Genomic DNA, 20,126 nt, shown 5'->3' on the forward strand with positions numbered 1-20,126 from the left:
CACCTCCCATAGTTTAATGTAATCCAGTGGAAGAGATGTCCTACCTGAGAACACAGCAGCATGACCAGCTCAACCACAGACGTGCTGGACTTCATACAAACGAGGCCTGCAACAAAGAAAGGTTGAACAAAATGAAATTACAGTGGTAGAAATCATCACTCCAAGTTGCTTTACTATGTAATTTTAATTTACAAAACGTTCTACAGATTAGAACTCCTAAAATAAAACAAATAAAAGAAAGATTCACTAACACATATTTTTTATGGCATTAATTTCAAAACATTCAGATATTCAAGATGTAGGAAAAAAATACTAAAAACTGACTTCATGCTTGGGTTATTTATTGGTCAAGGCATTTTTTTATATTTAAACAAGATGGAAGGTAGTTATTGTAATTGGTGCGCTTGTTAGAGCTACTTTGAATCCAATGACATTCGCTATGTTATTGTCTCCTGGAAAAAGAAGCAATCATCAGTGAACATCTGCCTAAATTTTCTTCTAAAAGATAACATTAATATAATTTACAAATAAATAACTGCCCATAGGTTATCAATTGTTAAATGTTTTTAAAATATTAAGAAATGAATTTCACACACAATACGTTAAGCAATGTTCATAGAATCTTGAAATGTTGTAATTTGTACAAATAATGGCTACTATTCATTGATCACTTACTGTGTGCGAGGCACTGTGTTAAGTGCCTTATATTCATAGTGTCATTTAAATCTTATTTCTATTCTGTTACATACTATTATTATACCCATTCTACAGATAAGAAAATATTCTTCCTATAAACAGTTTAAACATTAATTATTCATTGGGACGTTTCCCAGTTGAAAGGATAACTGCTGAATAACATGTAATAAGAAAGCCAATCATGACGGGTAGTTTTTTTTTAAAGTGCCAACAATGGAGGAAGACATAACTAAGGATAGAGAACAATTCCTGGTTGAGAGTATATAATCATGATGCTTACTAACATAAAAAAGATTTTAAATTTTTCATTTAAAAAAAATAATGTTTTTTCTTTTTAAGGAGGACAGAAGTGATCAGTAAAAGCATGGATAGCAGGAAATGCCATGGTCTTACATTAGTTGTTGCTAAATGAAAAGCTTAAGTGAAACCAGTTTTTCTCTTCTTTTCTTCTTAAGGTGATTTCAGTAAATAGTCTCAAATGCCTTCTAGGCTCTAGCATGTATATTTACGTAGGTTGTGGATAAATACCCTTTTGTGCCCACTCTGCTAACAACCCTATCCTTATTGTACACATGACAGAAAAAGCTGTAAAAGGCACTAGTATTCCATCTTATCAGATCTTTGGGCAGACAGTTAACTAATGAAATAAGAGGCAGATGTGAAAAGCTCATTTAAGAGACAATTGCTGTAATTGATCAGCAATTCTTATGCTCAGGAGCTAGAGAGTCAAAAAGATTAATGGGACATTTATCACCTGTTGGCTACTCAACTATTTGAAATTCTGACAAAGAAAAACTAAGGAAAAGGCCAAAGGACTATGCATAGCAAAAGAATCATAATCCTGATATGTACTCCATATAAATTTAGATTTTAGACTATAGGCTATATAAGGGATGACTATATAAAGAATTATTCACCATATATTTATTCTGTGTATTAGAATTTTTTTAATACATAATAACTTAAAAGTAAAAATTAGGAAAAACATGCTATTATGTTAATTTCTCACAGCCTGATTTTTAAAATGAACTTCTAAAAACCTCCTGGGGCGCCTGGGTGGCTCAGTGGGTTAAGCCTCTGCCTTCGGCTCAGGTCATGATCTCAGGGTTCTGGGATGGAGCCCCATATTGGGCTTTCTGCTCAGCGGGGAGTCTGCTTCCCCCCCCCTTCTCTCTGCCTGCCTTTCTGCCTACTTGTGATCTCTGTCTGTCAAATGAATAAATAAAATCTTAAAAGAAAATTTAAAAAACCTCCTATGTAACAGGAATGTTTATAATCTTTACAATTTCATACAGAAAATATAAAATGTTCCATCAATGCTTTGTTCAAAGGACATGATAACAAATTGATAGGATCGCAAAACTGCAATTTGCAAACAGTATGGCCTTTGTGATTTCAACTCCATAGATCCACACACCTTTACTGGTGTGTTTTGTCTAATTAGTTTTGAACACAATGAACTAATGGATTCTCCTTAAAAGGAAAAAAATAATCTACCATTGACAATGCGAACATAAGCAGAGGCAATTCTGGAAGACCTATCAACCTTCAACTATTACACAATCACTTTGGTTGGAAGTATTTCTGGGTGTTAACAAAAGTATTACTAAAACAAATACCCAAACTCCAATGTTTTTTATTAGCGATACTAAAAATACAAGCAATGTCTGGTAATACTCTAACCTTGCACACTTTCTAAATAAAGAGACATACCCACATTTGAAAGTTTAAAATGTAGGAATAAACATGGTATTATATTAACTTAAATCATAAGCTCAAGAAAGCCACATTTATCTCATGCTGCTATGAATACCTAAGCTATATAAGCATAAGGCAAATATTTTATAAGTGTATATTTCAAACAGGTTGATTTTATCCTTCTTGTATCTGGCAAGAAATTCATAATCAAATCAACTCATTTGGCAGCTACTCACATGAGCAAAGTATAGTGTTAGCACTGAGTAGTCTACAGTAATGGATAAGACATTATCTACTCCTTCCCATGTGTTCCATGTTTTATTTTATTTTATATTTTTTAAGATTTTATTTTTATTTATTTGACAGACAGAGATCACAGGCAGGCAGAGAGAGAGGAGGAAGCAGGCTCCCCTCGTGCAGAGAGCCCAATGCGGGGCTCGATCCCAGGACCCCAGGATCATAACCCGAGCAGAAGGCAAAGGCTTTAACCCACTGAGCCACCCAGGCACCCCGTGTTCCATGTTTTAAATCAAATCTAAGATTATCTAACATTTACCTGGAGTTTTATCATTTACAAAACATTTTTACGTATGCTATCTCATTTCATTCTCTTAATAACTCTTTGATTTAGTTATTATTACCTCATATGATAGATAAAAAATGAAGAGTCAGTGACTAGCCCAAGAGGTGTCATTCAGTTAAGTAGTAGAACTGGAACCCAAATTCAAGGAACCTAACTTGAATGTCCATTTGACGTCTGCTGCAGAGCTATATAAATAATTAAACATGAATAGGATGGCAATATGTCTCTATGAGAAAGGTCATAATGGTTCTTTCCAACTGGGATGATTTTGACAGTTTTCTTGGAGAAGGTAGCATATGTTGGTCAGACATGAGGACAAAAAGCACTATCTTTAGCAAAAGCAAAGAGGGAGAAGGGAAAAAAAATGTGAAAGACCTTTATTATTTGGAGGGTGGATGAGTAGAATATAGGCAGTGTATAAAAGTAGGACTGAGGGCTATCATAAAATTCAAAAATAAATAAAGATCAAAAGCAGTAAAATTATGTTTTTGAAAAGGGAAGAATTTAGTGCAAGTTATATAATGAAGGAAATGATACTAGGGTTAAGTATTCCTATTTCATGATCATTTATCCCACGCTGTTAACTGAGAAGTCCCCAAAGGAGCTGTATATGTTTGCCCCATCATCAAAAACCTACTTAGACATATCGGCCAGTTAATATTTACCAGCAAATATACATTCACCAGAATAAATATTCTGACTAGGAATACTAATCCAATACTTTATACCACACAAGTTACCATATAAAATTAAGACCTGGAGCAAAGTGAGCAAAGGGGGTTTGTATGTAAAGGAGGTATTTGACAGTGAAGAAACTATCTAGTAAGAATTTTTGAATATATTATGAACTACACTGTTGACAGATAAGGTCAACTGACTGGTTAACATACAAGCACGTGAGTAGATTAATTAGATGGACAAATTTGAGGTGGTCCAGATGCAAGAAGCAAAGAATGAATAGAACTGAATAAACTAAACCATCATCCAAAACACTGGCAGTTCTTTTGGGATCCCCCCCTACTAGGGATAAGAAGTCAGTTTTATTTTCAGAACTATGTGTCTTCACCATAAACAACAAAATAGGGGCGCCTGTTTGGCTCAGTGGGTTAAAGCCTCTGCCTTCAGCTCAGGTCGTGATCCCAGGGTACTGGGATGGAGCCCCGCATAGGGCTCTCTGCTCAGCGGGGAGCCTGCTTCCTCCTCTGCCTGCCTCTCTGCCTACTTGTGATCTCTGTCTGTCAAATAAATAAATAAAAATCTTTAAAAAAGAAAAAAAAAACAACAAAATAAACAAAACCCCACCAAGCCCCACTAAAATTTAGGATGAGTATGAAGTTTTAAGTTTGACTTTGGGACAAAGCTATCTTTTTTAATACAAGGAAGACTGCAAGGTACAGTGACGCTGTTTTACTACAAAGCTTTCAGATTCTTCTGAGTTCATCTGTCAATCTGACTTTGTGTGTCTATAGAATTAGATCAAGTTAAAAGAGCCCTTCAGCTTTAAAATATTGTAGGAAAATTCCATCTCTAGCAGGATGTTCCTCACAGTGGGAAATAAAGGGTATGAAGCCTTACAGTGATAAGCAAGAAATCACACTCCAAGCAAGAAATCACATAGATAACGGTGCCTGAGTTGCTTAAGGTGGCCACTTGGTTAAGGGAAAACCTCTTGGTTTTGGTCAGGTCATGATCCCAGGGCCCTTGGATCTAGCACAGCTTCCAACTCCACCCTCAGCAGGGAGTCTTCTTGGGGATTTTTTTTTTTCTCTCCTTCTGCCCTTTCCCCTCACACACACACACACATACACACACACACACACACTCTCTCTCTCTCTCTCAGCTAAATAAATATATAAATAAGTAAATAATATTTAAAAAGAATAATAATCACACCCATAGGTGGGACTCCTCTTTTAAGCAGTGTCAGAATTTTCTTTCAGCAAGGGCCCTCTTTCAAAAGAGGAGACCCCCAGACATCTATGACTAGGGCAGGGCTCTGAGTACACTCTCATTAAATGTCAATTAAATGAATAAATCTAGAGACCATCATTCACTGAGTAACTGTGTAGTTGGTGATAGAGAAAAAAAATTGGATTTTGAGAAAAAAAAACCAAGCATATTTTCAAGGGGAGTAAGACCCATTTCCTTCAAAAGGCATTTATTGAGTGTAATGTCTAATGAGCTAAATACCGTGTCGGATACTAAGTATAAAAAGAAGTGAGGAAAGTGGCACAGATTTTGTAAACAAATAGTCATGTAGTCATGACATAGAATCCTAGGAGATACTCAGAGATCATAAAGTGTTAGAAGCACAGAAAGGTAGTGAGCAACTCTGCTGAGGAGAACTTATAGGGTATGTGATATATCAGTTGGATGTCTGGGCAAAAAAAGATAGAATGGAAAGTCATCCAAGGCGAGAGAAACACGAGAGGTATAAAGAAACATGAAATAGCTAGTAAAACGGGGTTGGAATGTTATGTTGGGTTGTTGAGAGGACAAAAGGCAAGGAGTGGAAATGAAGACAGAGGGGGAGACAGGGAGGCAGGGCCATATATGGTGTGGCTTCCCATTGGCAACAGGGGGCCAATGAAGGACTCTAAACAAGTGACAGACATAATCCCATCTATTTGGAAAGATGCCTTTCTGTCAGTATATAGGAAGAAATCCTTAACTGTAAAGTCTAGTTAAGATAATGAAAGCCTGAGCTGAAGGCAGTGGCAACGCAAATAGAGGAAGACTTGAAAGCCATTTTGGAATGAGACAATACAGTATTTCAGACAATGGAATAGGAGGTTAAATTCTAGGGTAAAGGAGCAATGCAAGTGTGAATGATGACACCTTTACCTGAGCTAGATAAAACAAATGAAGAAGAAGGTATGTGGGAAGAGAGTGCTGACTTTCATTCTGGATGAAATTAGGAATACAGGCACAAAAATTAATGTTGAGCTTTAGAAGTGCTGTTTTTTAGATGATGTAACTCTGATAAACCAGATATAAATATAAACCATGCTATCAGACAGGTAGCATGCTGTTGAAGAAAACACAATTGTGTAGTTTTTATAAGAGTCCCATTAGTAGACTACCAGTAACAATCCTACAAATAGTTTTAAGATCTAGATTTTCCATTTTTCCTCAGAATAAGATATACAAATTAGTTTTCCTTTAAATAGACATGACTGTTCCAGTAATGTGAATTTTAAAAACAAAGTCTTCCCAGGACTACTTACTTTTTAAATAACTTTCTAATGATTTTAACTTTTTTAAATTCCAAAATTAGTAGAGATTAAGTGGCACTGAAATAGTTTCATCTTAGTAATAAATGTTGAATTAGAACCACTGACCTTGAAAGGAACTACACAAGCTCACTAGGTTTCACTGCTTTAGTGTCACTGGTGTGTGGCTAGCTGGTAATTTCTTTGAAATTCTCTGTTCTATGTAGTTTTTGCATTGTGTTACAAAGCATTCTAAAATACAGTGCATAACCATAAAATAGTCTATCTTTAATGATTTCTGCAATACTTATATACCTCTACCAGTATATTAACAATTTCCTTTGTTTTTTACCAGTCTTTTACTTTTTTATCTGCAATACGCAATCTGTTTCCTTATGTCATCACTCTGTATGCTCCTGTATGTAAAAGAGTACTTTTGGTTTTATTGTTTAAGTCATCTCAACTTATTAAGGTCAAAACGTTAAGAATTACCAAACCAAATATATTTTTCTCATTTAAAACAACAACAACAAAATCACTATTAAGCATCCTTTGAAATAGTAATGGCCTGAATATTAATTACTATTGTTACAACTAATATTAATATGGGCATGGTAATATTAGTAATATAATATTTCAAGATTTGCCTACAGAGATTTAACTTAAAACTGCATTACAAATGGAAACAATTATATTACCTTACAGAAACTAAAATAACATTAAGTTCATTTTCTAAGAAAAAGCTTAAGTGTAATTAAATCATTACAGCTTGTTTTTATATTTAGATTATAAAGTTTAAGTGGAAAAAAACCCTCAAAATACTGTAAAGTCAGTGAGAGTTCATTCATTCACTGATTTACTTGTTTGTTAAGAACTCAGTTATCACCAACTTATGGCACTCTTAATGTCTTTGGAATAGGAACAAAACTGAAGTCCCTGGACATATCACACATATCAGGAGTCAGCAAACTTTTTCTGTAAAGGCACAGATAAAATATTTTGGCTTTGGTGGCCAATAAGTTTCTGTCACAACTACTCAACTCTGCCATTGTAGGTGCAAAAACAGCCACACAACACATAAAACCAATGAACTTGACTGTCTTCCACAAAAACTATTTAGTTATTACGTGTGTGGGTACATGTGCATGTGTGTACATCTCTGTGTAAGAAGAGAGAGAAAACATAATATACACACATAATCACATATGCACCTACAGATTTTTACAACTGCAGAGTAAATTATTTTAAATATATATCTATGATGCTTTATAATTTCAAATCCAAAAAGCTCTGGAAAAATAAAAGCTTTCTTGAAAAACTGTCACAAACTCAATTATCAAGCAACATTTCACCTAATATGAAGCTGTTTATAATCTTTATTCCACTAAGTGTGAATGTATCTATGTATTACTGAAGACATATTAATGTGTTTGATTAACAAACTACCACATAATCCTCTGAAGATGCTAGGAAATAACACATATCGGTACCTATTACATTTCTTGAGTCCCAGTGTGTCTATATTACAAGACACATATGGCTCTAACTTTTGAATAAGGCATCGTAGGCACTTATTAAAATTTTAAAAATGTGACAGCTTTTTAAAAGTGAGAAATCAGTAGTACTCTCACATGAAATATTTTGAAAGATTTACAAATTAATATTAATATTAATTATAATTTCAAAGCAATTTGATATTGTGCCTTTCCCCAAGGAAATTCCATATATCCAGAACTAAAAATCTATTTCCACATGGGAATGGTTGTCTAAGTGCTTTTAAACTGTAAATTTAGAGTATGTAGATTGATCAAATATAAAATTAATTGCAACTATAGTTACACGATATCCAAATAATCATTTTGACAGATTTATTTAAATCAATTCTAATTTTTGTTGTTGTTTTTGTGTTGATACAGCCTAGTAATTTAACAGACTGTGGATTTTTTTTTTCCTTTTTTTACACTTTTGTTTCTGCTAAGAATGTTTGCATAATGATAGGGCTGAAGTTCCTAAAACTCATAGATAATTCTTCTACACAATGATAGATTATAATAAAAAAAATGAAGATACAGTGATGGTTAATACATGGATATTTATTAGTGATTATAACATGAGCTGAGATGAGACTATTCTAATGGCACTGTTAAACCTATTAAATATAAAACACTGCCACAAATTTACTCTTTTGTTACTTATGCTTTAGAAAGTATGTGCTAGACCATCAAAATGTCGTATCAGGGGAAATATTCTGGAAAACTCCTAATGTCCAATGTCATCCTTTTTTTGTTTCCATATAACTTTAAACTTCTGTTTGCATGCTCCATTTAAGTATCATTTTTTATTTACACCTCCTTAAAAACAAATTACAATTTCCAAATCATTTGGGATTAATTAAGTTTTGAGTTGGCTATCTCTTGAGACATTTTCATTTAAATAATTTATTTATGGAACTATAAGTAAGCCATTGCTGTATGCACAGAGATGACACAGTCTTTGACCACAAGGAGCTAACAGCCTAGTTACAAAGATAATATATTTTGAAGGATTCTAGAGAGCATTATACTGAAAAAAATTACAATAAAGCACTATGCCTCAAAATAACTTAAAATAATTACTTGTGAAGTTTTCATTAAGCATTTTGATTCACAGTATTAGACTCAAGTTTCCACTACATAAGTGATTGACCTGAGTGTCTTGCCCTTTCCTTGACTTCCTGATTTAATCACAACAGCAATGAGAAAGGATGAAATAAGGGAAATAAGAGACATTTTCACTATCATAAATCATCTGGATCCCTCAATTCTCTTTGGGTTAAATTTAATTATAGGACCAATTGTTATTCCTATCTCACTTCTTTGCACCAATTTTCTTCTCCCTTCCCTGCACACCTTCATATTCCAAAAAGCCTCAATTAAATTCTAAAACTACTAAACTATGTCTTGTCTAAATTTTGCCATTACCCATGAAAAGACTCTAGTCCCAAATAATCATTAAGAATGATACATGTGTTTTAACCCCGTATTTCATCTCAAGAAATACTGATACTCAAAAGAGTAGAAAATATTTCAAGTTAGTCATACAATTAAATCACAGGAACAGTTACAATTAAATCACATGAATGATTAGAGTTAAATAAAATGGCTAAACTGATGCCTTCATTTTAAAAATAAAGCAATTTATATTCTGTAAAATATGAGATTCTCCTTTTAAACATAGTGTGTATAAATGTATAATCTGTATTGTTACAGTTCTAAACTACCCAAATTTTGACTTTCATTGATTTACATTCTCAAGTAAATATGTTCAATAATTTAAAGTTCACAAATTTAAAGTAGTTTTTGTGGTAACATACACCTTTAAATTCTTTATTTTGGGGTTCAGATAAACACTGGCTCTTTTTCTTTCAAATACTTAAATAGGGTGCAAAATGGAAATTGTATACTTTTCTTTTAATAATGCATTCATGAGCTTAAAATAAAAACTAAGACATGTAATTGGTAGAAGGAAATCATTTAATGATTATTGTGATTATGGCATACAGTGGGGAAAAAAAAGTTAAGATAGACTCAAGGAGAGATCAGTCGGATGAACCTCACTTATATTCAAAAGTGCGTAAACTTTATCCAATAAATATTGGTTTCAACTGTTGAAGTAATCTGGGATAATAAGGTTCACAAAGTTCCTTATCTGTGTCTAAAGCAATAAATTCTCCAATGTGACCAAAGCTGATTTTCTTTACTAAATTCTGCATTTAGGGCAAAATATTGAAGAGCTGAGTAACCAGCCCAGTTTTGTTCATTCTTAGTAAAAAACGGGAAGTTCTTGGAACTTGGAGGAACTTGGAAGTTCCTTAAATTTTACAACATTGAAGCTATTCTCAAAAGTTACAGAAATTATTCATAAGCATATGATCCCATTTAAGCAATATTTATTGGGAATATATGCCATTGGTTATACAAAGAAGTACAGATTACTGAATTAACAAGATTATTTTGTCTATATCAGAAAATCCTACATCAAACTCACACCTATTCATAATTCAGAATGATATCTTGGAGTCAAATGATATAGTCACAGAATATAATCCAATAATGATAGCAGTAAAGAAATCAGCATGGGCATTGCTTTGTACTTAAAAAATAACACTTGAAGTATAAAATATTAGACCTACTCATAAACTAAAAGTAAATGGTGCTGTTATTTCTCTAAGCCTTCCTGAAATAATAGATTATAAATAGCAATTATCTTTTGAAACAGTACAGCTGGGGAAATCAACAAAATGGAATCAAATAAATAACCACAAAAAATCTGTCAAAAACTGAAGAGCTAGTAATTTCCAAGAATTAATGATATTCATTGATTCGTATGTTTCATTGATACTGTATGCTTACTATATGCCAAACACAAATACGAAACAGCCATTTGTTTGAGAAGCCTATGTTGCAAGCAGATAAACAAATCAATTTAACGTGAAGAGACCAAGAGTTATCTCAGAATCATTATAAGATGTTGACTTAGAAGGCAAGAGAAATAATGTCATTAAAGTAATTCCTACAGTAATTACAAAAAATAGTGGAATTGAGAAATAACAGGATTTAGCTTGAAATAACGTGCAGTTATCAATTTCTTTAAAAAAAGACTCAGAGATCATTCCAAGATCAGCAGTCACAAAAAGTATTATTCAATTTGTAAAACAGAATCTGATTCACATGAACAAATTCCTCTAGTCCTGTCAGTGTATCTAGACTTAATGTGTCCTCTATCAAAATAAACATGTAAATACAAAACATGTTTAAGTCAAGAATATTCTCTAGTTTAAATGTTGCAAAGTATAGCTGCTGAAATGACCTCTATAGACTTTTTTAAAAAAGATTTTATTTATTTATTTGACAGATAGAGATCACAAGTAGGCAGAGAGGAAGGCAGAGAGAGAGAAAGGAGGAAGCAGGCTCCCTGCTGAGCAGAGACCACCCCCACCCCCTCCGATGTAGGGCTCCATCCCAGGACCCTGGGATCATGACCCAAGCTGAAGGCAGAAGCCTTAACCCACTGAGACACACAGGTGCCCCCTGTATAGACTTTTTAAGTAATTAGTTTCAAAGGTAAAATAATATACTGACAGAAAACGATCTTTGATTGGGTTTAGTGTAAGGAAAATAAGCCTATTGAGTATGGGAGAACCACATTTTAGGAATGTAAATTATGCATCTTCCGTATGCAGGAGAAAACGGAGACAATCATCCTCTAGCAGTTAAAACTGGTCACGAGTCTAAACTGTAGCTTTCATGGATTCCATTACACACATTAGACTCTATTTTATATCCAATCTAGTAAATTCTGTTAGCTGGATACCAAGGAAAAGTGGATTAAAAGTGCTGATATTATATGGAGGGGCAGTGTATATACAAAAAAAGCAGTGAAATCAAAGAAGCTATAAAGGAAAATACCTTTGAAGGAGACACAAGGGGAAAAGTTTAGTCTTCTAGAAAACGTTCACAGAGGCAACAGCTCTACACACTTACTGGCTTAGAAATAACTGAAACCAAACCAAAACAAACCAAAACAAAAACAAAATTGATCAAAATCCAACCATGTATGGCAAAACTTACATAATCTTGGTTTGCATTATTGTATATAGAAACATTACGGAAGAAGTCAATATCTTACTGTCTTTTGCAATAATGGGCTTGAAACCGTAAATTATGAAATGCTACAATTTCTGAGAGACATAGTGAAATGTGGCCCATTTAGTTAAATGCATACTAGATTGATAGAGGTGAGGTCTAGGAAATAGTTAGAGGAAAACAAAAACAGTTAGAGGAAAACAAAAATGGTCACTTGGTCAATGAGGAAGCTCCTGGGGAAATTTACTGTAGAAAGACCTTATTTTTGGGGTGCCCAGGTGGCTCAGTGGGTTGGGCCTCTGCCTTTGGCTCGGGTCATGGTCTCAGGGTCCTGGAATTGAAGCCAGCATTGGGCTCCCTGCTCAGCAGGAAGCCAGCTTCCCCCCCTCTCTCTGCCTGCCTTTCTGTCTACTTGTGGTCTTTCTCTCTCTGTGTCAAATGAATAAATAAAATCTTTAAAAAAAGGAAAGAAAGAAAGACTTTATTTTTCTTGGGATCCAGGGTCCACCTGAGTTGCAGCTACTTCAGCTAATTAAGGGGCATCTGTAATGTGGGAAATTGCGTTTTGATATCTGAGAAGGACAGACTGGAGACTGATGTTCAAGGGTGACATGCCCTGCACCTGACCTCATTATCAGAAAATAGAGAGAAGGAACAACAAATGTGGACAGCAGAGATCATGGACCAGGAAAAAGTGTGCCTGTATGTATTCTCTTTGATTGTAGTGGTATTTCAAACACCATGCAGGTGGACACAAATTATTATCTGAATGTTAAGTACAAACCTGTTAGGTCCTTACATTTCTAAATATTTTCACACTTGGGTTTACCCAATTTTATTAGCATTACAGAATTCATTCAGCTGAATCTAGTTTTTAATTAAGCCAAAGCAGCTCTGGACTGAAAATGTGAAGACCTAGTTTTAGCCGACAATCTAAACTGTTATGTGAACCTCAGCTAAGACACTTACCTTCCTTGACACAAAAACTCTTTGCTGGTGAACAGTAAATCATTTTGAAGCTTTGAAAAATTACAACCAAAGGAATACATTTTACTTCATGATTCAGTATATATAACTGAAATAAATGTTTCATGAAACACTTCCTCTCACTGTGTGTTATATTCTCATCTATGTTGTACTACGTAATGATATGCCATTAAAAAATACCATCGGGGTATCCTTTATTGATTACACCATACCATTAATGGGTCACAGTCTGCAGTCTGAACATACTAAAGGTGAACTACCTCCTGTTTTTATATGGGCCACAAGCTAAGCCCATGGTTTTTACATTTTGAAATGTTTGGAGAATAAAAGAGAATAAAAATACTTCATGACACTTAAATTTATATAATATTCACATTTCACTGTTCATAAATAAAATTTTAACTTATAGCCAAGTTCATCCCTTTACATATTATGTGTGGCAACTTCCTCACTACAATGGCAAAACTGAGAACTTGTGACAGACTGTATGGCCACAAATTATTTATTTTTGGCTCCTTATTGAAAAAAGGCTTTGAGTCCCGCAATAAAGGATACAAACAGTTATTTGAGGCTTGGTTCTAAGTCCTTCATGTCTTTCTGGGCTAACCTGGGAACAAGGGGAAGTAGGTGCATGATAGTGGAAAGAAAATGATGCGGGAAAGTGGGCTCTTGGTCAGTTATTTAGGCATTAGTTTTCTATTTCATTCCATAACTTGAAAATAAGAAGGAAAAGGGGGAAAACTGACAAACAGTATTTGGTGATAGCATAAAGATTAAAATCATTTACAGAATCTGCTCCTGTGATAGCATAAAGATTAAAATCATTTACAGAATCTGCTTCTGTGAGTTCATAGGGCTTTAACTTGCAGCCCTTAAGTACTTCAGTTTTATGATGGGCCAGTAAAGGTTGGTAATTGTTTCAGCAAGGATTACTTTGCACCTGAAGTGGTCAATTACGTTGCATTGTATTCATACGTACATTTTAAATTCACAATGATGAAATAATCATTGGGTAAGGAAAGTGAAGCCATATCTGAGTTGAAACTCTTTCAACTGTGCTTTTTAAATATTTCCTTGTTCACATTAGACCTTTATCTAAACAGCACTTTTTCCAATAAGATCTTTTTGTTCTTTTAGCCTTCAGAAATTTGATAGATTGTTTCTTAGTCATACTTGATTTTGTCCCTCCCTGTTCAAAATTCTTCCAAGGAGGACTAGGATCTAATTTTTTGTTTGTTTCTGCAGAATAGGTGTATTTGGCAAAGTCAATGCCCCTGCCTCTCCGTAGTTTTCAAAAGTAGTCATGAACAAATAGGTACTTTTCTGTCCCTGGTTTCTTCATCAGGTTTAAACCTGACCGACATGTCATCCATGACATGTTTTTGTGCATTTAGTACCCTTATTTTACTTCTGTTTTAAGAGTATAGTTGGAAATAAAGCAGTATCAAGATAAAGAATACAGATAAAACTTCAAGAATTATAATGAAATATATTATTTCCTGTGCAATATCAAAAATTAGTCACAATCACTCTTAAAGTCCTCCAGACAATGTTGCAATAAGGTAATCCAGGAACTTTTGCTTTTTGGTTAAGCTAAATTTTACCCTTCTCTCTGATTATTAAGACCAATTACTGAAATCTACTTGAGTATAGAAAACAATCTCATTTGTTCTCCCACCTGTTATTCAACCACAGGTGTTTTTGAGGGTATGCTGGCAGGTCCTGAAGACCTGGTGGAGTCTGATCTGGTAAGTGATAGAAACACTATTAAGTAATTATACACATATAGGTTGCTTACTATAATTTTGATACATGTTCTAGAGAAAAAGCACATGGTGCTAAGAAAGGTTTTAAGAAGGGAACCTCACTAATTCAGATGTGGCGTGGCTAGATCTTGCTATCCTTTCTGTACTAATTTCTCTTATCCCTACCAAGTACCTTCATTTTTACATTTCCAGGATTTTTTTTTCCTTTCTGTCTCCTAACAGGTCTAGATTTCCCCACCATGAATAAAATTCCATGCAGCTAAATGAACTTCTATCAATTTTTCCTCTTCTCTCTCATCATTAAATTTTTTCAATGACTGGTCTATGTTCAGCTTTTACAAACACTTCCACATTCTACAATACTGTATCTGTGCCTACAACTCTTCTGCAATGTCTCCAGGATAACCAAATGTGACTTATGAAACCAAGGAGTAAGTTTTTAGACTTTCTCTTGACTTCCATAGAATATTTACCATTTCCAAGTATTAAGAATATATATGCATCCCCATATTCAATAACTAAGTTGTTTTATTATTTTAATTCAACTTTACTGAAGGGTAGTTTACATAAAATACAATGTGACCATTCTGAATGGACACTTCTTTGAATTAGGAAAATGTATATGTCCATGTGGTCACCAGTACAAGGTACCCACCTGCCACCCCCACAAATTCCCTTGTGCCTATTCTCATCCTCTCTACATCCTTAACCCCAGGCACTTTCCTGCATTCTACACTATAAAAACGATGTGTTCTTTTCCAGTATTTCATAAAAATGAAAACACACAATATGAACTTGTTGAGCCAAGCTGCTCTCTTACACAGTATTTCTGAAATTCATGGATTTTTCTGAGTATCAGGTTTTTTTTTTATTCTTGAGTAGTAATCTGTATCATATGGATAATACAAGCATTTGTTAAATTTACTTTTTTTTTTTTACTTTTTGATGATTATAGTAGTTGTTTCCAGTTTATATTTATTATGAATGTTGCTACGAAATTTTATATAAGTATGTGGACATATGTTTGCATCTCTCTTGAATAATAATTACTGTGGAATTGCTGGGTCAAATTTTAATTGCATATTTCACTATAAAACACTACCAAATTGTTTTTCAAACTTGTACCATTTTACATTGCCAATCAGTAAGGTATGAGATCCTTAGGATTTTCTACATACATGATAATTTCACCTGCATTTAAAAAGTTTTACTTCCTCCAGTCTGTGTATCTTTTATTCTCACATCTTGTTTTACTCTAGTACTTTGATACTTCAGTAACATTTTGAATTACCGTGGTTAAATTGAATTAGAAAGGCAAAATCTTTCCCTTTTCAATCTCATTTGATTTTTCACTATTACATATAACATCAGTTGTTGATTTTTTTATAGGTACCAATTTCAGGTTAGGTTTACCCCCTTTGGAACCTATTTTTCTCAGATATTTTATCATGAATGGATGCTGAATTTTAATGAATGCTTTTTCTGCACCAGTTAAAAATGAGAAAAAAAATTTATCTGCATATTTTTTGTACTCTCCTTTGTGTGTCTAAGTTTCCATCTGATATCCTTAACTCTACTTGAAAAATCTCTTTTGACAATTCTTATAGCACAGATGTGCTGGCAATGAATTTTATCTTTTGTAATCTGAACGTCTTTCCCCTTCATTTTTGAAGATATTCATTAAAGAATTCTAGGTTGGAAATCTTTTCTATCAGCACTTTAATGAAGTTCCATTATCTTCTGATCTGCATAATTTCTGACTAAATGTTGGTAATAATTTTTATTTTTGTAAGTAATGCATTTCTCCTCTGACAGCTCTTTAAAATTTTAATAAAAGGGGCATCTGAGTGGTTCAGCTGGTTAAGTTTCTGCCTTTAGCTCAGGTCATGATCCTAGGGTCCTGGTATCGAGTCCTGCTTTGGGCTCCTTGCCCAGCAAGGAGTCTGCTTCTCTATCTTGTCTGCCCCTCCCCACCATTCGTGCTCTCTTTATCTTCTCTCTCTCAAATAAATAAAATGTATTTTTTTAGCAAAGCAACAGAATTTTATTAAATGAAGATATAGGAAAAGCTCTCAGGAGTGAGAGGGGTCCCAACAGGTTGCCAATAAATAAAACCTTAATTTTTTAAATAGAAAATTTAATTTAAAATTTAAATTATTATGCATTAAAATTGGCCTTTTCACTTTGTATGTAAATTTCTATGAGATTTAACACATATATGAACTCATGTATGGCCACTATAATCAGAACACAAAATTGTTCCATCATCCCAAGAAATCCCTTGTACTATTCCTTTGCAGTGGCCTTCTCCCCCTACCCATAATCCCTGGCTACTGCTGGTCTGTTTCCCATCCCTAGTTTTGTCTTTTTGAGAATGTCCAAAAAGACAATGGGAACACAAAATATACAACCCTTTGAGATAAGCTTTTCTTACACACAACAATGTCATATGTATATATACACACACACATATATACATATCTACATACATACATACTTAACTGCTTGATTTATCCATAGGCTTTTGTGGCTCTGTTCCCCATTTATATATTTAGGTTGTTTTTGCTTTTTTTTTCCTGTTTCAGTTTGGAAAGATACCATTCTGTATCTTATAGTTCACTGTTACTACAGTAATCAGTGTATAATAAACTGTAAAATCCATCAAATTAATTTTCTCATTTTTCTTTCTTATATTGTTCATTTTTCTCCACATTGTGTTATTTTCCTTTAATACCTAAACATTCTTATGACATCTGATAATCCTTGTCTTTTAAACTCACCATCTCTGTCAGTTTTATCAACTCATTTCCTTCTGGTCTTGTGCTACACTACACTGCTTCATCTCAGGTCTAATAATTTTATATGGATACTGGGAATTATGATTATTGCATTGTTAAGTGTTAGCATCTTGCTTTGTTCCTTTAAAGTGTGATAGGCTTTGCTCTGAAGTTAAATTATTGGTGGGTCAAGTTGATTCTTTTGAGGCTTATTTTTAAGTGTGTGTGTGTGTGTGTGTGTGTGTGTTTATGTGTTTTAAAGGGTGGATCTACACTAGAGTATCCTGTACTCTAAAAATAATTTAACTCATGGTTTGTCTCCCTCCCAATCCCAGCTTGTTTCATTTATTCTTCTTCTACCCACTTAAGCCTCCATGTTGCATCACCACTTCCTCATATCAGGGAGATCATATGATAGTTGTCTTTCTCTGCTTGACTTATTTCGCTAAGCATGATACGCTCTAGTTCCATCCATGTTGTTGCAAATGGCAAGATTTCATTTCTTTTGATGGCTGCATAGTATTCCATTGTGTATATATACCACATCTTCTTGATCCATTCATCTGTTGATGGACATCTAGGTTCTTTCCATAGTTTGGCTATTGTGGACATTGCTGCTATAAACATTCGGGTGCATGTGTCCCTTTGGATCACTACATTTGTATCTTTAGGGTAAATACCCAATAGTGCAATTGCTGGGTCATAGGGCAGTTCTATTTTCAACATTTTGAGGAACCTCCATGCTGTTTTCCAGAGTGGCTGCACCAGCTTGCATTCCCACCAACAGTGTAGGAGGGTTCCCCTTTCTCCGCATCCTTGCCAGCATCTGTCATTTCCTGACTTGTTGATTTTAGCCATTCTGACTGGTGTGAGGTGATATCTCATTGTGGTTTTGATTTGTATTTCCCTGATGCCGAGTGATATGGAGCACTTTTTCATGTGTCTGTTCGCCATCTGGATGTCTTCTTTGCAGAAATGTCTGTTCATGTCTTCTGCCCATTTCTTGATTGGATTATTTGTTCTTTGGGTGTTGAGTTTGCTAAGTTCTCTATAGATTCTGGACACTAGTCCTTTATCTGATATGTCGTTTGCAAATATCTTCTCCCATTCTGTCAGTTGTCTTTTGATTTTGTTAACTGTTTCCTTTGCTGTGCAAAAGCTTTTGATCTTGATGAAATCCCAGTAGTTCATTTTTTCCCTTGCTTCCCTTGCCTTTTGCGTTGTTCCTAGGAAGATGTTGCTGCGGCAGAGGTCGAAGAGGTTGCTGCCCGTGTTCTCATCAAGGATTTTGATGGATTCCTTTCGTACATTGAGATCCTTCATCCATTTTGAGTCTATTTTTGTGTGTGGTGTAAGGAAATGGTCCAATTTCATTTTTCTGCATGTGGCTGTCCAATTTTCCCAGCACCATTTATTGAAAAGGCTGTCTTTTTTCCATTGGACATTCTTTCCTGCTTTGTCGAAGATTAGTTGACCATAGATTTGAGGGTCTATTTCTGGGCTCTCTATTCTGTTCCATTGATCTATGTGTCTGTTTTTGTGCCAGTACCATGCTGTCTTGATGATGACAGCTTTGTAATACAGCTTGAAGTCCGGAGTTGTGATGCCACCAACGTTGGCTTTCTTTTTCAATATCCCTTTGGCTATTCGAGGTCTTTTCTGGTTCCATATAAATTTTAGAATTATTTGTTCCATTTCTTTGAAAAAGATGGATGGTACTTTGATAGGAATTGCATTAAATGTGTAGATTGCTTTAGGTAGCATAGACATTTTCACAATATTTATTCTTCCAATCCAGGAGCATGGAACATTTTTCCATTTCTTTGTGTCTTCCTCAATTTCTTTCATGAGTACTTTATAGTTTTCTGAGTATAGATTCTGTGTCTCTTTGGTTAGGTTTATTCCTAGGTATCTTATGGTTTTGGATGCAATTGTAAATGGGATTGACTCCTTAATATCTCTTTCTTCTGTCTTGCTGTTGGTGTAGAGAAATGCAACTGATTTCTGTGCATTGATTTTATATCCTGACACTTTACTGAATTCCTGTATAAGTTCTAGCAGTTTTGGAGTGGAGTCTTTTGGGTTTTCCACATATAGTATCATATCATCTGCGAAGAGTGATAATTTGACTTCTTCTTTGCCGATTTGGATGCCTTTAATTTCCTTTTGTTGTCTGATTGCTGAGGCTAGGATCTCTAGTACGATGTTGAATAGCAGTGGTGATAATGGACATCCCTGCCGTGTTCCTGACCTTAGCGGAAAAGCTTTCAGTTTTTCTCCATTGAGAATGATATTTGCGGTGGGTTTTTCATAGATGGCTTTGATGATATTGAGGTATGTGCCCTCTATCCCTACACTTTGAAGAGTTTTGATCAGGAAGGGATGCTGTACTTTGTCAAATGCTTTTTCAGCATCTATTGAGAGTATCATATGGTTCTTGTTCTTTCTTTTATTGATGTGTTGTATCACATTGACTGATTTGCGGATGTTGAACCAACCTTGCAGCCCTGGAATAAATCCCACTTGGTCGTGGTGAATAATCTTTTTAATGTACTGTTGAATCCTATTGGCTAGTATTTTGTTGAGTATTTTCGCATCTGTGTTCATCAAGGATATCGGTCTATAGCTCTCTTTTTTGGTGGGATCCTTGTCTGGTTTGGGGATCAAGGTGATGCTGGCCTCATAAAATGAGTTTGGAAGTTTTCCTTCCATTTCTATTTTTTGGAACAGTTTCAGGAGAATAGGAATTAGTTCTTCTTTAAATGTTTGGTAGAATTCCCCCG

At 34.6% G+C, this 20,126-nt stretch overlaps 1 protein-coding gene across 7 annotated transcripts in view; it reads right to left on the bottom strand.

The window, feature by feature from the left end:
* Positions 1-20,126, bottom strand: part of NBEA (neurobeachin) — a 685,682-nt gene that overhangs the window by 357,397 nt on the left and 308,159 nt on the right. For all 7 annotated transcript variants that reach the window (XM_059144025.1, XM_059144024.1, XM_059144021.1 and 4 more), the window contains one exon: positions 45-106. In XM_059144025.1, the coding sequence (XP_059000008.1) occupies positions 45-106 (62 nt within the window). The remainder of the gene's footprint in view (positions 1-44; positions 107-20,126) is intronic.

This window comes from Mustela lutreola, chromosome 13, assembly GCF_030435805.1.
Source record: "Mustela lutreola isolate mMusLut2 chromosome 13, mMusLut2.pri, whole genome shotgun sequence".
Lineage (NCBI taxonomy): Eukaryota > Metazoa > Chordata > Mammalia > Carnivora > Mustelidae > Mustela > Mustela lutreola.